At 35.5% G+C, this 20,708-nt stretch overlaps 1 protein-coding gene across 6 annotated transcripts in view; it reads left to right on the plus strand.

The window, feature by feature from the left end:
- ATRX (ATRX chromatin remodeler) overlaps positions 1-20,708 on the plus strand; it is a 236,528-nt gene that overhangs the window by 166,262 nt on the left and 49,558 nt on the right. For all 6 annotated transcript variants that reach the window (XM_060088120.1, XM_060088116.1, XM_060088118.1 and 3 more), the window contains 3 exons: positions 2,061-2,167; positions 8,471-8,579; positions 20,432-20,609. In XM_060088120.1, coding sequence (XP_059944103.1) covers positions 2,061-2,167; positions 8,471-8,579; positions 20,432-20,609 — 394 coding nt within the window. The remainder of the gene's footprint in view (positions 1-2,060; positions 2,168-8,470; positions 8,580-20,431; positions 20,610-20,708) is intronic.

A 20,708-nucleotide genomic window follows, 5' to 3' on the forward strand; every position in this document is an offset into this window, starting at 1 on the left:
GGCTAAAATAAAACAATCTTCTATCTTTAAAAAAATGTCAAATTTAATTTCTTTTACTTTCCTGGAAAGAGGTAGCTCTGTTATATTTTCATACCACCTTTTAATATACCTCTACTCTACACTTAACACATTCTGATGTACTTGATGTGTCTTTTCGCTGGATAGTGAGTTGTTTGAAGACACAAACTGTTTTATTCCTTTTTAATTAACTCCTTCACCTGGCATCTAATAAGTACTCACTATAAGTTATTTTTGTTACATATTGCCACTTATACAGAAACAAGTGGTTCAGATAAGGGATGATGTTGGCTTGGAATGGAGTAGTAGTAGTGGAGATGAAGGGTATGTTTTGGAGTAGAAACAACAGCACTTGGTAGATTAAATGCAGGGCAGTAAGAAGGAGAGTGTAGTCAAAGATGACCCTCAGGCTTTCCCCCTAAGTGGCTGGTAGATTATGGTGTTATTTACTAAAATGGAGAAGATTAAGGGAGAAGTAAGGTTATTAGAGGTAGTAAAGAGTCCTGCTCTGGCTTTGTTAAGTTTCCAAGGCCTATTAGATGTCCGTGAGAGATGTCAAGTAGAAAGTGGATATTTGAGCTCAGAGTTCCTGAAAGACCAAGAGAGATTAATGCTCTAGACATGCTTATGCTTTTTTATCTATTAACTTCTGTAGTTTAAAGTTAATTTTTATTGGGTACCATACAAGAATTTTATGAGTATAGGGGAAATTTTAGTAGTCTTTTAATTTCCTAACCAGTTCAAGAATATCTTCTACCATGTTCATCATGGATGTTCTCCTTGCCTCTCCTGGGTAGAATATTTTCCGTCTCAGAAGGATCCCTATAGTTGAATACTTCAAAGTGTTAGAAAATGGATCCTTATCTTTAGTTTATACTCTTCCTATAGCTATTTCCCCCCTGGTCTAAAATAGAATATATCGACTTCTTTTTAAAAATACTGTTATAATGATCATTTTTAGTTATTAACCCAACTGATAGGTGTTATCAACGTTAAGACTATAAAACTGCATTTCTGGAATTGTGATTGCCACTATTCTTTATTTGTCCAACATTTCCTTATGGAAATTCTCAAACATAACAAAAAGTAGAAAGAATTTTTAGAGTGAATACCTGTTACCTAGAATCTATACTATATTCTATATTTTATCATACTTCATTTATTACATATCTATCCATAATCCATCTTATTTTCCTGATGCCTTTCAAAGTAGGTTGCAGACATCACTACTACTATTTCAACTGTCTCCTCTTCAGATAATGGTGGGTTTATCTCTCGTCACTTTTAGCTTTTTCTTCTCAGTTGATTTATCTGTTCTTTATATGGCATAATTTCAGTCCTGACATGGTCTTGAATATACTTCATTTTTTTAGCACTTATCTCAAAATATGGTCACAAACACTTCAGCTGAATTTTTATTAACACAGAATTATAGTGAGGCTGGTTCTTGTTTATTCTGGACCCTATCTTTCCATTCCTGCAGTCTGATGAAGCAGTTTTCCAACATCTAAATAACACTATTGGTTCATATCGACTTGTGGTCAACTAAGACTTTTTTTTTTTAAGAAGAACTTTTGTCAAATCAGATTCTTCTAGTCCCTATTTGTGCAGCTGAAGCTTAGGCAGAAATTCATTTTTTTAGCATATGAATATCCAATTTTGCCAAGACCATTGTTAAAAATACTAATTTTTTTCCATTGAATTGCTTTTGCCTATTTGTCAAAAACCAATTAACTATAGTGTAGCTTTATATCGGGACTATATTCTGTTCCACTGATTTGTGTTGGTCTCCTCAGTACTACACTATTTTGATTACACTAGCTTTGTGTTGATATCATGTGGAGTAGGCCTCTCAACTTTTTTCCTTTCAAAATTGTTTTGGCTACTGTGTGTGCTTGGCATACCCATATAAACTTTAGAGTCAGCTTGTTAATTTCTACAAATTTCTAATTTTTAATTCTTTTGGATATTTACTGAGGTTTAGATTAGAATCGTGTTGTTTGTGAATCTTCTAATCCATGAATACTAACTTGTCTTTTTAGCCTTGTTTTCAGCCAGTCTCTCATATCTCTGGACTTGATTGAAGATTTTCTTGAATTGGCTAGTAGGGAGAAGACAGAAGATAAAGATAAACCTCTTATTTATAAGGGTGAGTTACATTTGTATATCATAATTTTAAAAACATTCATTTAAACATATTGTATAAACATTTTAACAATAGAAGAAAACAATATTACCCAGACCCACAACCCTCATATATCTATTTTTTCTGTCCTTTCTTTTTGTCCTTATCCATATAAATGTGGTCTTTGTTGCTGCAGTTGTAGCAAAATTTTTTTTGTTTTTCTAAACAACGTTATTGAGTTATGATTCACATATCATGCAGTTTACCCATTTAAAGTGTACAATTCAATGGTTTTTAGTACATTTTCAGAGTTATGTAACTATCACCATAGTCAATTTTCGAACATATTAATCAACACCAAAGAAACCCTGTACCCTTTAGCTGTCACTCTGCTAACCCCCTTTCTACCTCTTTACCCCTAAGCAATCACTAATCTACTTTTTGTCTATAGATTGACCTATTCTGGACCTCTCATATAAATAGAGTCATATAATATGTGGTCTTTTGTGACTGGCTTCATTCGCATAGCATGTTTTTAAGTTTCATCCAAGCTGTAGCAAGTGTCAGTGCTGTATTCCTTTTTGTGGCCTAATAATATTCCATTTGATGGATAATACCCACATTTTGATTATTCATTCATTAATTCATAGATATTTGAGCTGTTTCCTCCTTTTGGCTATTGTGAATAGTGCCGCTATGAACATTCGTATACAAGTTTTCATTTCTTTAAACATCTGTTTTTAATTCTTTTGAATATTTAGTTAGGAATGGAATTATTGGGCCATATGGCAATTCTAAGTTTAATGTATTGAGGATCCACCAAACTCTTCTCTACACTGGCTGCACTATTTTACATTCTTAAGAAGTAGTGTTCAAGGGTTCTGATTTCCCCACGTCTTTACCAACACTTGTTTGTTGTTGTTGTTGAATTATAGCCATCCGAGTGGGTATGAAATGGTATCTCATTTTGATTTTGATTTGTATTTCTCTAATGACTAATAATGTTGACCATTTTTTCATGGCCATTTGTATATCTTCTTTGGAAAAATGTTTATTCAGGTCCTTTGCCCATTTGTCTTTTTGTTACTGAGTTGAAAGAAAGTTAAATTTTTTTTTTTTTTTTGTGGTACGCGGGCCTCTCACTGTTGTGGCCTCTCCCGTTGCGGAGCACAGGCTTCGGATGCGCAAGCTCAGCGGCCATGGCTCACGGGCCCAGCCGCTCCGCGGCATGTGGGATCTTCCCGGACTGGGGCACGAACCTGTGTCCCCTGCATCGGCAGGCGGACTCTCAACCACTGCGCCACCAGGGAACCACCCCCAAAAAATTTTTTTTAATTAAAAAAATTTTTTTCTGCATACCAGGCCCTTATCAGATACATGCTTTGTAAATATTTTCTCATTCTTTCCGTTGTCTTTTCATTTTCTTGGTAGTATTCTTTGATGCAGAAAAGGTTTTCATTTTGATGAAGTCCAATTTTATTTTTTTTCTTTTGTTACTTATGCTTTTAGTGTCATATCTAAGAAACCATTGCCAAATCCAAGTCCATGACTATTTATCCCTATGTTTCCTTCAAAGAATTATATAGTTTTAGCTCTTACAGTTAGGTCTTTGATGCACTTTGAGTTAATTTTTACATTTGGTATGAGGTAAAGGTCCAACTTCAGTCTACTGGTTGAGAAGACTGTTCTTTCCCCATTCACTGTTCATGGTACCCTTGTTAAAAATTAGTTGACCAAAGAGACAGGTTTATTTCTTTTTTTTTTTTTTTCTTTTTTTTTTTTTGCAATATGCGGGCCTCTCACTGCTGTGGCCTCTCCTGCTGCACAGCACAGGCTCCAGACACGCAGGCCCTGCGGCCATGGCCCACGGGCCCAGCCGCTCTGCGTCACGTGGGATCCTCCTGGACCGGGGCACGAACCCATGTCCCCTGCCTCGGCAGGCGGACTCTCAACCACTGCACCACCAGGGAAGCCCCAGGTTTATTTCTTGACTCTGAGTTTTATTACATTGATCTGTATGTCAGTCCTCATGCTAGTAGCACAGTCTTGATTACCTTTGCTTTGAACATAAGTTTTGAAAGTGTGCATCCTCCTACTTTGTTCCTCTTCAAGATTTTTTTGGCTATTCTGGGTCCCTTGCAATTCCATATGAATTCTAGAATTAGCTTGTAAATTTTACGAAGAAGTCAGCTTGGATTCTGATGGTGATTGCTTTGAATCTGTAGTTCATTTTAGGAACTATTGCCTTCTTAACAATGTTAAGTCTTCTGATCTATGAACATGGGATATTTTACCATTTATTTAGGTCTTTAATTTCTTTCACCAACGTTTTATAGTTTTCAGTGTATGCATTTTGCATTTCTTATGTTAAATTTATTTTATTCTTTTTGATAGTATTGTAAATGGAATTGTGCTCTTAACTTTTAGTTTTAGATTCTTCATTGCAAATGTATAAATTAAGTTTTTCATAATAACTCGTTTATTAGTTCAAATAGTGTTTTGTGGATTTTTAAAGGATTTTCCTTATACAAGATCATGTCATCTGCAGATAGAGATAATTTACTTCTTCCTTTACAATATGGATTACTTTTATTTCTTTTTCTTGACCATTTCCCTCCTTAGAACCTCTAGTACGGTGTTGAATTAAAGTGACAAAACCAGATATCCTTTTCTTTTTCCTAATCTTAGAGGGAAATCATCTGATCTTTCACCATTCTGTATGGTGTTATTTGTATTTTTTTCATAGATATCGTTTATCATGTTGAGGAAGTTCCTTGTATCAGTATTTCCAGTTTTTTGAGTGTGTTTTTCTTATCATGAATGTGTATTGAACATTGTCACATGATTTCTTTGTGTCTACTGAGATGATCATATGGGGTTTTTATTTTTATTAATTTGTTAATTTTAGATTTTTCTTCAGGAATAATTTATTCTTATATACCTTAAGAGGTATCCTAAGACTTTTAAACTTTTAATATTATTTAAAAGGAAAACAATTGAAACACATTCTGTTTGTAGGAATATCATTACTAAAACTAGATCATTTATTCCAGAAATCCTTAATATTTGAATCTTATAGAATATTACAGTCCTTAGGACATAAACAAAATTTGACTTGACGAGACATACTTACTTTTGCTGTTTTGTTTGTTTTAGTCCAAATTCTCAAAGGAGTAGATTTTTTTTATTGAAGTATAGTTAATTTATAATATTAGTTTCAGGTATACAGCATAGTGATTCAGTATTTTTGCAGATTATACTTCATTAAAAGTTTTATAAAATAATGGCTATAATTCCCTGTGCTATACAATACCCTTGTTGCTTATTTATTTTATACATAGCAGTTGGTTTCTTTTAATCCCTTATGCCTCCCTTATGTCTCCTCTCTTGCTTCTCCCCACTGGTAACCACTAGTTTGTTTTCTATATCTCTGTTTCTGTTTTACAATATACCTTTGTATGTGTTATTTTTTATATTCTATGTATAATTGATATTATACAGTATCTGTCTTTCTCTCTCTGAATTATTTCACTAAGCATAATATTCCCTAGGTCCATCCATGTTGCTGAAAATGGCAGAATTTCATTCTTTTTCTTATGGCTGAGTAATATTCCTCTGTGTGTGTGTGTGTGTGTGTGTGTGTGTGTGTGTGTGTGTGTGTACCACATCTTCTTTATCCATTTGTCCATTGATGGACACTTGGGTTGCTTCCATATCTTGACTACTGCTGTGTACATGTATGTGTGTACATGTATGTGTTTGAATTAGTGTTTTCAGGTTTTCTTATAAATACCCAGGAGTGGAATCGCTGGATGATATGGTGGTTCTATTTTTAGTTTTTTGAGGAACCTCCATACTGTTTTCCGTAGTGGCTGCACCAGTTTACATTCCCACCAACAGTATACAAAGGGTTTCCTTTTCTTGACATCCTCGCCAACATTTGTTATTTGTAGATTTTTTTATTATAGCCATTCTGGCAGGTGAGAGGTCATATCTAATTGTGAGTTTGATATGCATTTCTCTAATAATTAGCTATGTTGAACATCTTTTCATGTGCCTGTCAGCCATCTGTATGTCCTCTTTGGAAAAATGTCTGTTCAGGTCTTCCATCCATTTTTTTTTTTTTTCTTTTTGCGGTATGCGGGCCTCTCACTGTCGTGGCCTCTCCCGTTGCGGAGCACAGGCTCCGGACGCGCAGGCCCAGCGGCCATGGCTCACGGGCCCAGCCGCTCCGCGGCATATGGGATCCTCCCAGATCGGGGCACGAACCCGTATCCCCTGCATCGGCAGGCGGACTCTCAACCACTGCGCCACCAGGGAGGCCCCTTCCATCCATTTTTTGATACTGTTGTTTGTTTGTTGATATTTAGTTGTATGAACTGTGTGTATATTTTGGATATTAACTCCTTGTTGGTCATATTGTTTGCGAATATTTTCTCGCATTCTGTGGGTTTTCTTTTCGTTTTGTCAGTGGTTTCCTTTGCTGTGCAAAAGCTTTTAAGTTTAACTAAGTCCAATTTGTTTATTTTTGCTTTTATTTATTTTGCCTTAGGAGATAGAGCCAAGAAAACATTTTTACACTTTATGTCAAAGAGTGTTCTGCCTGTGTTCTCTTCTAGGAGTTGTATGGTTTCAGGTCTTACATTTAGGTCTTTAATCCATTTAAAGTTGATTTTTTATACAGTGTGAGGAAATGTTCTAATCTCTTTGTACATGTAGCTGTCCAGGCTTCCCAGCCCCACTTATCAAAGAGACTGACTTTTCTCCATATATATTCTTGCTTCCCTTGTTGTAGATTAATTTACCATAGGTATGTGGGTTTATTTCTGGGCTCTCTATTCTGTTCCATTGATCTATGCATCTGTTTTTCTGCCAGTACCACACTGTTTTGATTACTGTGTAGCTTTGTAGTATAGTCTGAAGTCTGAAAGGGTGATACCTCCAGTTTTGTTCTTTTCTTTCTCAGGATTGCTTTGGCAATTTGGGGTCTTGTGGTTCCATATGAATTTTAGGGATTATCTATTCTAGTTCTGTGAAAAATGTCCTCAGTATTTTGATGGGGATTGCATTAAGTTGTAGATTGCTTTGGGTAGTATGGCCATTGGATCGGAAGAATTAACTACTAAAATGACCATACTACCAAAAATCATCTTTTAAACTAATGCACTGAATTTAAATAAAAAGTTTGCTGAAAGACATAAATCTCAGTGTTGTCAACTTGTTTTTATATTAAGACTCTAGGGTGTGATGATATGAATTTTGCTTGGAGTGGAAGTAGTAGTATTATGTTTGCAGTTAAAGAATTAGAATGGAAATTATGTATGATAAAATATAAAAGTGTCATAAGTACTTTATCCGTTGGTATTTTGTATGAATGTCAGGCTTGGGTAAAATTTTACTGCACTGTGCAAATGTTGACATGTCTGATCAGTGTTTAACTTATAAAATCACAGTTCTTTACTTGTACATACATGCTCACAAATATGTAATTGTCATGAAATAGGAACATATGCTGATATTTGTGGCTAAATTATACAATATTTTTTGGCACATAAATAGGCATTCTGTAAATATTTGTTCAGTGAATGAATAAACGTGTTCTATGTCTCTGGTTTTTATCTGCTAGTATCAACTTGTTGATAACAAGGTGGGAAACCTGGTCATTTATAGATTTAATTAAAAAGAAGCTTCATGAGCATAATACAGCTTAATCATATTCTTTTGAAAGTTTTATAGGATTCTAATCAAGGAAATCTTTTCAGACATTTACATGTAGATGAAATACTTTTGAAAGGTACCTTTGCTATTCAATATCTGTTGGAAGGAAATCTGTAGTTAATTTATTTGTAATACAATGAATTATCCCTTGATTAAAAAAATTTATCTTGCTTTGCAAATTGAATATATATGACCAGCTTTTTTTTTTTTTTTTTGACTGTGTTGGGTCTTTGTTGCTGTGCGCAGGCTTTCTCTAGTTGTGGTGAGCGGGGGCTACTCTTTTTTGCAGTGCATGGGCTTCTCATTGCGGTGGCTTCTCTTGTTGCAGAGCATGGGCTCTAGGCACCTGGGCTTCAGGAGTTGTGGCTCATGGGCTCTGGAGCGCAGGCTCAGTAGTTGTGGTGCACGGGCTTAGTTTCTCTGTGGCATGTGGGATCTTCCCGGACCAGGGCTCGAACCCGTGTCCTCTGCATTGGCAGGCGGATTCTTAACCACTGTGCCACCAGGGAAGGCCTATGACCAGCTTTTAAATGGTAAGCAAGGAAGAAAATCTTTTAGTACTAGGATAACAATATATGTCTCTTTTTTCTTTTCTTATTGAATTTTCAGGTGAAGGGAAGTGGCTCCGAAACATAGACTATTACCGTTTAGATGGTTCTACAACTGCTCAATCAAGGAAAAAGTGGGCTGAAGAATTTAATGATGAAACTAATGTGAGGTAGGAAGCATTTCTGAATGTATAGATAGTTTTAAAAAATCATTTTAAATCTACATATAGTAAAAATTGACTCTTTTTAGTGTCTACTACTATAATTTTTGACAAATGCAAGATGTAGTCAAGATATAAAATGGTTTCATCACCCCTTAGGAAATTCACTTATGGAATCATACAATTTGTAGCCTTTTCAGTCTCACTTTTTTCACATGGCAAAATGCATTTGAGATTCAGCCACATTGTTGCATATGTCAATAGTTTGCTCCTTTTTATTGTTGAGTAGTATTCCATTGTATGGATGTGTCCATTGTGTGGATGTATGGTTTGTTTTCATTATATGGGCGTATTCGTTGTGTGAATGAGTAGTTTGTTTAACCATTTCCATTTGAGAGACATTGGAATTGTTTCCAGGTTTTGAAATTAAAATTGAAGTTGCTTTAAACATTCACGTATAAGTTTTGTGTGACCATAGATATTTATCCAAGTGAAATGAAAATCCAGGAGTGGAATTGCTGGGTTGTATGGTAAATTTATGTTTAGCTTTGTAGGAAACTGACAAAATGTTTTCCAAAGTGGTTGTACAATTTTGCATTCCCACCAGCAATGTATGAGGGTTCCAGTTGTTCTGCGTCCTTGGTATTATCATATTTAAAAATAAAAAAAATTACCCATTCTAATAGGTATGTAATGGAATCTCATGTGATTTTAATTTGCATTTCCCTAATGTTAGTTGATGTCAAGCATCATTTTATGTGCTTATTGGCCATTTTTATATCATCTTTGGTGATACATCTGTTAGAGTGTCTTCAGGTTAACAAGGTATTCTTGATCTCTTTACTTATTGTAAGAATTTGAATAATATACTTTAAACAACTGCAGATAGAGGTTGTGTTATATAGGTGATGTTGATGTTGCTTTTAACTATCAGCAATTACATACTTGAACTGCATTTGGAAGAGAAAAATTTATGTGTATACATACATATAAACATTTGCACACACACATACACGTTGAAAGCATTGCCTTTAAGAAAGTGATGAAGAGATGGGATTAGTTTATTGAAAAGATGGCTAAGATATGACTTAATAAATTTTCTGAACTATGAAAGGTATTATATTTTGTGTGTAACATGTGTTTTAATTCTAACAGAGTCCTGAACTACACCTAGGGTTAAAACTAGGGAAATTCCAGTTAGACCATAGGAGGAGTATATTCTTATTAGGTATTTAAAATCTGTAGAGTCTGCGAGCGCTTACATAGGGATTGTTTGAGTGCAGTAAAATTACTTTTAAAATGATTATATAACTTTTTAAAGAATAAGTACATTTTTATATTTTGTTTGCCATGTTTTAAACAGTTAGTATTTGTGCGTGAGTGTGAAGAAGTAATTTTATTGAGTTATCCTAGCCTAATTTGTCAAATTTAATCTAAACGTTTGACTTGCTCAGTTTCCCAAATTTGTAAATATCGTAATAACATATGATTTGTCCCATAATAGTTATATTTGATAACTAGTAGGGAACAACATTGAAATGTGGATGTTGAGCTGTCAGCTTGGCTTTTTCGCTAACAAATTAAGCCTCCTAAACATATGCCAGTAAGTGTCTCTGATTCAGATTCATCATGTATATATATATACACACACACACATCACACACACACACACACACACACACACACAATCCATGGATTTGAGGGGTTACTCTTGAGGGGTTACTCTTGAGTAGCTAAATCTGTAAACTTGTCTGGATTAAATTCACAAATGTGGGAGATTATGTCAGTTTTTCTACCTATCTTCTGTTTTCTCATGACACAGTAATGTTCCGAAATAGAATATAAATATAATTTTGTTTATTGTTAACCAGTTAGAAAGACACATTAAAATAAGTTTTAAGATAGGGACCTAATGTTGTCTTATGTGGCGAGGAAGCAGTTTTAACAGTCTCAGGGCCCTTTTTTTTTTTACTTTATCTTATTTATATTTATTTATATGTTTATTTATTTTATTTAGAGTCAAAAGAACTTACAAAGACAGTATAGAGAGGTACTGTGACCTTTTCACCTAATTTCTCCTAATGGTTACATCTTACCTATGATATAAAAAGCAAAAAATTGGCACTGTTTCAATGTGTGTGTATATCTATGTTTTTTTTAATCACATATGTAGAGATTCCTGTAAGCATGACTGCAGTCAAGGTACAGAAATATTCTATCACCACAGAGATTCCTCTCTTTCTGCCCTTTTATAGTCATACCCATCCTGACTACCAACGTTGCCACAATCCCTAACTCCTGGCAATAACTAATTTGTTCTCCATCTTTATAATTTTGTCATATCAAGACTGTTATATAAATTATATCATAGCATATGTGACCATTTGAGATTGGCCTTTTTCACTCATCATAATGCCCTTTAGTTTCGTTCAAGTTGTTGTGTGTATCAATAGTTCATTCCTTTTTACTACATAGTCGTATTCAATGGATTGGATGTACCAGCTTGTATAATACAAACTGAATGTCTACTGCAGGGCATTTTGTTCATTTCCAGGTTTGGCTATTACAAATAAAGCTGCTATGAACATTGTGTACAGGTTTTGTGTGGACCTAAGTTTTCATTTCTCTAGGATAAATGCCCAGGAGTGCGATTTCTAGTTTACATGGTAAGTGATTATTTCATTTTTTTTTTTTTTTCTTTTTGCGGTATGTGGGCCTCTCACTGTTGTGGCCTCTCCCGTTGCGGAGCACAGGCTCCGGACGCGCAGGCTCAGCGGCCATGGCTCACGGGCCCAGCCGCTCCGCGGCATATGGGATCCTCCCAGACCGGGGCACGAACCCGTATCCCCTGCATCGGCAGGCGGACTCTCAACCACTGCGCCACCAGGGAGGCCCTGATTATTTCATTTTTTAAGAAACTACCAAACAGTTTTACAGGGTGGCTGCACCGTTTTACCTTCTCTTCAGTAAAGTGTGAGAGATCAAGTTTCTCTGCATCCTCACCAACATTTGATTTTATCACTGTTTTTTATCTTGGCTGTTTTCATAGGTGTGTAGTGGTATCTCGTGGTCTTAATTTGCATTTCCCTGATGGCTGGTTATTTTGAACATTTTTTTTCATGTGTTTATTTATCATCTGTATATGCTCTTTGGTGAAATGTTTCTTCACGTCTTTTGCCCATTTTCTAACTGGATTGTTTGCTTTTTTATTGTTGAATGTTGAAAATCCTTTATATAATTTAGGTATGAGTAATTAGTCATATGTGGTTTGCAAATATCTTCTCCCAGTCTATGGGTTGTCTTTTCATTTCCTTCACGAGGTCTTTCACAGAGCAAAACTTTTTAATTTTGGTGAAGTCTAGTTTGTCAGTTTTTGTTTGAGTCATGCTTTTGTTGTCAAGTCTAAGAATTGTTCCCTAAGCCCTAGGTCCTGAAGATTTTCTCCTATGTTATTTTCTAAAAGGTTTATGGCTTTACATTTTATATTTAAGTATAAGGTGCATTTTAAATTAATTTTTGTATAAGATGTGAGATTTAGGTTGAGTTCACTTTTCTTTTTCTTTTTTTTTGCCTGTGGATGTTCAATTGCTCCAGCACCATTTGTTGAAAAAGCCATCCTTTCTCTACCAAATTGCTTTTGCATTTTTGTGAAAAATCATTTGGCTATACTTCTGTGGGACTATTTTTTGGTTCTAGTCCATTGATCCATATATCTGTCCTTCTGCCATTACCACATAGTCTTAATTATTGTAGCTATGTAATAGGCCTTAGTATCAAGTCAATATCTCCCACTTTATTCTACTTTTTCCAAGTTCTTTTAGCTAGTCTAATATCTTTGCCTTTATATATAAATTTTAGAATCCTCTTGTCTAATCTATAAAAATATTGCAAGAATTATTAGAAATTGCATTACACCTGTCATCAATTTGGGGAGAATTGATATCTTTACTATATTGAATCTCCCGTGAACGTAGTATCTCTGTTTATGTAGATCTTTGATGTTTTTAATCACTGTGTTGTAATTTTCAGCATATAAGTCCTGTAGATTTACACCTAAATATTTCATTTTTGGGGAATTGTAAGTGATATTGTATTTTTAATTTTACTTTTCACATGTTCGTTGGTAGTATGTAGAAATGCAGTTGATTTTTGTGTTGATGTTTTACCTGTGATCTTGCTGAACTCACTTATTTGTTCTAGGAGTTTTTTTATAGATGCCTTGAGATTTTCTACTAGACCATTATGTCATCTGCAAGTAAGGATAGTTTTATTTCTTCCTTTCTGATCTGAATGTAGTTTGTTTCCTTTTCTTGCTTTGTTGCACTGGCTAGAACTTCAGTAACATGTTGAATAGTGTTGATGAGAGTGGACATCCTTGCCTTCTTGATCTTAAGAGAAGAGCATTCAGTGTTGGTAACTGTGATACAGCTGTAGATTTTTTGTAGATACTCTTTATTAAGTTGAAGTTCCTTGCTATTCATCTCTATTCCTAGTTTGCTAAGAGTTTTTACTATGAATGGATGTATAATTTTGTCACATGCTTTTTCTTTCTCATTTAATATGATAAATATATTTTTTTCTTTAGCCTGTTAACATGGTATATTACATAGCTTGATTTTCAAGCTGAACAGCCTTGCATCCCTGGAATAAAACCCATTTGATCATGATGTATAATTCTTATTACATAGCGCTGTCTTCTATTTGCTAATATTTTGTTGGGGAATATTTATGAGATATTGGTCTGTATCTGGTTGTTTTTATACTGTCTGTCTAATTTTGGTATCAGGATGTTATTGGCCTCATAAAATGTGTTGAGAAGTGTTCCCCCTTCTGTTTTCTGAAAGAGATGTGTAGAATTTGTGTTAATTAATCTTAAATTTTTGGTAGAATTAACCAGTGAAACTTTCAGGCCTTGGAAATTTCTTTTTTGTGAGTTTTTAAATCGTTAATTCAATTTCCTTAATTGTTATAGGACTATTCAAATTATCTATTTCATATTGAATGAGTTGTGGTAGTTTGTGCTTTTTGAGGAATTGGTTCAATTCGAATTTATATATAGAACTGTTCATAGCATTCCCTTATTATCCTTTTGATGTCTTTAGGATCTATAGTGATAGCTTCTGTTTCATTCATGGTATTGGTAATTGTGTATTCTCTTGTTTTTGTCAGTCTTGGTAGAGGTTTGTCAGTTTTATGGATCTTTTCAAAGAACCAGCTTTTTATTTAATTGAGTTTCTCTATTTTTTCTTTCTGTTTTCAGTTTCATCTTGTTTTGACTTAGTTTGCTCATCGTTTTCTACTTCCTTGAGGTAGAACCTTAAATTACTCATTTAAGACTTTTCCTCTTTTCTAATATAAGCATTTAGTGCTGTAAATTTCCCTTTCAGCACTGCTTTAGCTGTCATACAAATTTTGATGTGTTTTACTTTCATTTCCATTTCCATTCAGTTCAGTGTATTTTTTCTTTTGAGACTTCCATTCTGAGTCATAGCTAGAAGTATGCTGTTTAATTTCCAAGCATTTGGAGCTTTCTATTATTTTTCTGTTACTGATTTCTAGTTTGATTCAGTTCTGTTCAGAGAATATACTCTGTATGATTTCAGTTTTTAACTTTGTTGTTTTTTGTTTAATGGATCAAGATATAGAACATCTTGGTATATCATACATGGGCCCTTGAAAAGAATGTATTTTTTTGCAGTTGTTGACCAGAGTTTCCTATAAATGTTGATCAGATCCTGTTATTTAATGGGGTTGTTGTATTCTTCTTTATGTCTAGTTGGTTATTGATTTTTGAGAGAGGAGGTTTGAAAACTCCAACTATAATTGTGGATTTGTCTGTTTCTCAAGGTTTTTACTTCTCATATTTTCAGCTCTGTTGTTTACTGTATACACATTTATGTCCCTCACTATTACTTGTAATTTTCTTTGGTCTGAAACATACTTTATTTCATGCTAATGTAGCCACTCCTGCTTTATTTTGATTGATGTTTACTTGTTATATCTTTTTTCATCCTTTTACTTTCAACCTACCTATTTTGTTATATTTGAAGTGTTTCTTATAGACAGCATATGGTTGCATTATTTTTTTTACCCGTTCTGTTAATCTCTTTCTTTCAAATGGTGCATATAGACCATTTACACTTTTTTTTACTGAGGTATAATTGGCATATAACATTATATTAGTTTCAGGTGTACAACCATGTACATTTAATACAGAGCTTGAGGCTGCCATTTTAGTTTTTGTTCAGTTTGTTCTCTTTCATTCTGTTTTCTTTTGCTTTCTGATTTCTTTTCCTACCCTTCCTGTGGGTTACTTTTACAATTTTTGGAATTCCATTTTGATTCCTCTATAATGTTTTTTAGTGTATCTTGGAAAAGACCTACAATAACAAACCGAAAACAGTTAAGAAAGTGGTAATAGGAACATGCATATAGATAATTACCTTAAATGTAAATGGATTAAATGCTCCAACCAAAGGACATAGACTGGCTGAATGGATAAAAAGCAAGACCCGTATATATGCTATCTACAGGAGGCCCACTTCACACCTAGGGACACATGCAGACTGAAAATGAGGGAATGGAAAAAGATATTCCATGCAAATGGAAATCACAGGAAAGCTGGTGTAACAATTCTCATATGAGACAAAATAGACTTTAAAATAAAGACTACTACAAGAGACAAAGAAGGACACTACATAATGATCAAGGGATCAGTCCAAGAATAAGATATAACAATTGTAAACATTTATGCACCCAACATAGGAGCACCTCAATACATAAGGCAAATGCTAACAGACATAAAAGGGGACATCAACAGTAACACAATCATAGTAGGGGACTTTAACACCCCACTTTCACCAATAGACAGATCATCCAAAATGAAAATCAGTAAGAAAACACAAGCTTTAAATGATACATTAAACAAGAGGGACTTAATTAATATTTATAGGATATTCCACCCAAAAACAACAGAATACACTTTCTCCTCAAGTGCGCATGGAACATTCTCCAGAATAGATCATATCTTGGGGCAAAAATCTAGCCTTTGTAAATTTAAGAAAATTGAAATCATATCAAGTATCTTTTCCAACCACCATGCTATGAGACTAGGTATCAATTGTAGGGGAAAAAGTGTAAAACATATAAACGCCAGGAGGCTAAACAGTGCACTACTAAATAACCAAGAGATCACTGAAAAAATCAAAGAGGAAATTAAAAAATACCTAGAAACAAATGACAATGAAAACAAAATGACCCAACACCTATGGGATGCAGCAAAAGCAGTTCTAAGAGGGATGTTTATAGCAATACAATCCTACCTCAAGAAACAAGAAACATCTCAAATAAATAACCTAATTTTGCACCTAAAGCAATTAGAGAAGGAAGAACAAGAAAAACCCAAAGTTAGCAGAAGGAAAGAAATCATAAAAATCATATCAGAAATAAATGAAAAGAAATGAAGGAAACAACAGCAAAGATCAATAAAACTGAAAGTTAGTTGTTTGACAAGGTAAATAAATTGACACACCATTAGCCAGACTCATCAAGAAAAAAAGGGAGCAGTCTCAAATCAACAGGATTAGAAGTGAAAAGGAGAAGTCACAATGGCACTGCAGAAATACAAAGGATCATGAGAGATTACTGCAAGCAACTATACACCAATAAAATGGACAACCTGGAAGAAACAGACAAATTCTTAGGAAAGCACAACCTTCTGAGACTGAACCAGGAAGAAATAGGAAATATAAACAGACCAATCACAAGCACTGACATTGAGACTGTGATTAAAAATCTTGCAACAAACAAAAGCCCAGGACCAGGGCTTCCCTGGTGGTGCAGTGGTTGAGAGTCTGCCTGCCGATGCAGGGGATATGGGTTCGTGCCCCAGTCTCAAAGATGCCACGGAGCGGCTAGGCCTGTGGGCCATGGCTGCTGAGCCTGCGGGTCTGGAGCCTGAGCTCCACAATGGGAGAGGCCACAACAGTGAGAGGCCTGCGTACCGCAAAAAAAAAAAAAAAAAAAAAAAAAAAAAAAAAAAAAAAAGCCCAGGACCAGATGGCTTCACAGGCGAATTCTCTCAAACATTTAGAGGAGAGCTAACACCTATCCTTTTCAAACTCTTCCAACATATAGCAGAGGGGTCTTCCCTGGTGGCTCAGTGGTTGGGAGTCCGCCTGCTGATGTGGGGGACGCGGTTTTGTGCCCCAGTCCGGGAGGATCCCACATGCCGCAGAGCGGCTGGGCCCGTGAGCCGTTGCCACTGGGCCTGTGCGGCCGGAGCCTGTGCTTCGCAACGGGAGAGGCCGCAGCAGTGAGAGTCCTGTGTACTGCAAAAAAAAAAAAAAAAATATATATATATATATATATATATATATATATATATATAGCAGAGGGAGGAAGAGTCCCAAACTCATTCGAGGAGTCCACCATCACCCTGATACCAACACCAGACAAAGATGTCACAAAAAAATGAAACTACAGGCCAGTATCACTAATGAAAATAGATGCAAAATACCTCAACAAAATACTAGCAAACAGAATCCAGCAGCACATTAAAAGGATCATACAGCATGATTAAGTGAGGTTTATCCCAGGAATGCAAAGATTCTTCAGTATATGCAAATCAATCATTGTGATACACCATATTAACAAGATGAAGGATAAAAACCATATGATCATCTCAATAGATGCAGAAAAAGCTTTCGACAAAATTCAAGACCTATTTATGATAAAAACTCTCCAGAAAGTAGGGATAGAGGGATCTTACCTCAACATAGTAAAGGCCATGTATGACAGACCCAGAGCCAACATAGTTCTCAATGGGGAAAAACTGAAAGCATTTCCACTAAGATCAGGAACAGGACAAGGTTGCACACTTTCACTACTCTTATTCAGCATAGTTTTGGAAGCTTTACCCACAGCGATCAGAGAGGAAAAAAACATTAAAGGAATCCAAATCAGAAAAGAAGAAGTAAAACTGTCAGTGTTTGTGGATGACATGATAGTATACATAGAGAATCCTAAAGATGCTACCAGAAAACTTCTAGAGCTAAACAATAATTTGGTAAAGTAGCAGGATACAAAAATAATGCACAGAAATCTCTGGCATTCCTATACACTAATGATGAAAAATCTGAAAGGGAAATTGAGAAAACACTCCCATTTACCATTGCAACAAAAAGAATAAAATACCGAGCAATAAATCTACCTAAGGAGAAAAAAGACCTGCAGCAGGAAACTATAAGACACTGATGAAAGAAATTAAAGACAATACAAACAGATGGAGAGATATACCACGTTCTTGGATTGGAAGAATCAACATTGTGAAAATGACTATATAATCCAAAGCAATCTACAGATTCAGTGCAATCCCTATCAGACTACCAATGGCATTTTTCACAGAACTACAACAAAAAATTTCACCATTTTTATGGAAACACAAGAGACACCGAATAGCCAAAACAATCTTGAGAAAGAAAAATGGAGCTGGAGGAATCAGGCTCCCTGACTTCAGACTATACTATAAAGCTACAGTAATCACATCAGTATGGTACTGGCACAAAAACAGAAATATAGATCAGTGGAACAGGATAGAAAACCCAGAGGTAAACCCACGCACATATGGTCACCTTATCTTTGATAAAGGAGACCAGAATATGCAATGGAGAAAAGACAGCCTCTTCAGTAAGTGGTTTTGGGAAAACTGGACAGCTACATGTAAAAGAATAAAATTAGAACACTTCCTATCTCCATACACAAAAATTAAACTCACCGTGGATTAAAGAGCTAAATGTAAGGCCAGACACTCTAAAACTCTTAGGGGAAAACATAGGCAGAACACTGTATGACATAAATCACAGCAAGATCCTTTTTGACCCACCTCCTAGAGACATGGAAATAAAAATGAAAATAAACAAATGGGACCTAATGAAATTTAAAATCTTTGCAGAGCAAAGGAAACCATAAACAAGACAAAAAGTCAACCCTCAGAATGGGAGAAAATATTTGCAAACGAAGCAACTGACAAAGGACTAATCTCCAAAATTTATAAGCGGCTTATGCAGCTCAATATCAAAAAAAACAAACAGCCCAATCCAAAAATGGGCAGAAGGCCTAAATAGCTATTTCTCCAAAGAAGATATACAGATTGCCAAGAAACACATGAAAGGATGTTCAACATCACTAATCATTAGAGAAATGCAAGTCAAAACAACAATGAGGTATCACCTCACACCAGTCAGAATGGCCATCATCAAAAAATCTACAAACAGTAAGTGCTGAAGAGGGTGTGGAGAAAAGGGAACCCTCTTGCACTGTTGGTGGGAATGTAAATTGATACAGCTACTATGGAGAACAGTATGGAGGTTCCTTAAGAGACTAAACTTAGAACTACTGTATGTCTCAACAATCCCATTACTGGGCATATACCGTGAGAAAACCATAATTCAAAAAGAGTCATGTACCACAATGTTCATTGCAGCGCTGTTTACAGTAGCCAGGACATGGAAGCAACGTAAGTGCCCAGCGACAGATGAATGGATAAAGAAGATGTGGCACATACACACAATGGAATATTAGCAGCCAAAAAATGAAACGAAATTGAGTTATTTATAATGAGGTGGATTGATCTAGAATCTGTCATACAGAGTGAAGTAAGTCAGAAAGAGAAAAACAAATACCGTATGCTAAGACATGTATATGGAATCTGGAAAACAGTATTGATGAACTTAGTGACAGGGCAGGAATAAAGACGCAGATGTAGAGAATGGACTTGAGGACACGGGGAGGGGGAAGAGTAATCTGAGATGAAGTGAGCAAGTGGCATTGACATATATACAGTACCAAATATAAAATAGAGGGCTTCCCTGGTGGCGCAGTGGTTGAGAGTCCGCCTGCCGATGCAGGGGATACAGGTTCGTGCCCTGGTCTGGGAGGATCCCACATGCCGTGGAGTGGCTGGGCCCGTGAGCCATGGCTGCTGAGCCTACGCATCCAGAGCCCGTGCTCCACAACAGGAGAGGCCACAACAGTGAGAGGCCTGCGTACCACAAAAAAAAAAAAAAAAAAAAGCTAGTTGGAAACAGCTGCATAGCACAGGGAGATCAGCCCAGTGCTTTGTGACCCCCTAGAGGAGTGGGATAGGGAGGGTGGGAGGGAGTCGCAAGAGGGAGGGGATGTGGAGATATATGTGTACATTTAGCTGATTCAGTTTGTTATACAGCAGCAACTAACACAACCTTGTAAAGCAATTATATTTCAATAAAGATGTTAAAAAAACAAGAAATATAAATTCTTGTGTTCCAGTGTAGCAGGTAATCTATCAGGTTTTTTTAAATTTTCTTGAATACATTCTTCCTGGAGCCCTCTGTCTACTTGATCCTATTTTTCTTACCTCAGTACCTAGCATCTATCTAACGTCTCTTCTTACATTTATTACATTATATTGTAATTGCATATCAGTCACCGCTACTAGTCAGCTCCTTGGGCAGTGCCCTTCATTTTGATGTAGTTAGTGCTCATAACAGTACTGAACACAATATATTTTTTGAGTTGTACGTAAATTTTCTACATTTACTGAGAAATCTATAAATACCTTGAATACATTTTAAACATGTGTTTTCCATATTTATCTTTATTCCTAAATCAGACTATTTCATTTTACTGCAGTAAGATTCTTCTTGTGCATGTAAATCATCAACCTGACTCCTTAGACATGTCTTTTTTTCAGTGAGTGAGTAATGAATTCTCTGAACACTTGATTGATCATAAAACTGCCTTAGAATAAAGAAGTCATATCATAAATAAGATATATGTGTAGCACTCATTACTAAACATTTATTTTGTATTTTCATTTTCAGAGGGCGCTTGTTTATCATTTCAACCAAAGCAGGATCTCTTGGAATTAATCTGGTAGCTGCTAATCGAGTGATTATATTTGATGCTTCTTGGAATCCATCTTATGACATCCAGAGTATATTCAGAGTTTATCGCTTTGGACAAACTAAACCTGTGTATGTATATAGGTTCTTAGCTCAGGTAGGTTTATCATTTACATTCTCTTTTTAATATAGAAAGATTGGGTGAAACTGATCATATTTTTGGAATTCAGGGCATATCTGCATTATAGAGAGGCAA

This window comes from Mesoplodon densirostris, chromosome X (genome assembly GCF_025265405.1).
Source record: "Mesoplodon densirostris isolate mMesDen1 chromosome X, mMesDen1 primary haplotype, whole genome shotgun sequence".
NCBI lineage: Eukaryota > Metazoa > Chordata > Mammalia > Artiodactyla > Ziphiidae > Mesoplodon > Mesoplodon densirostris.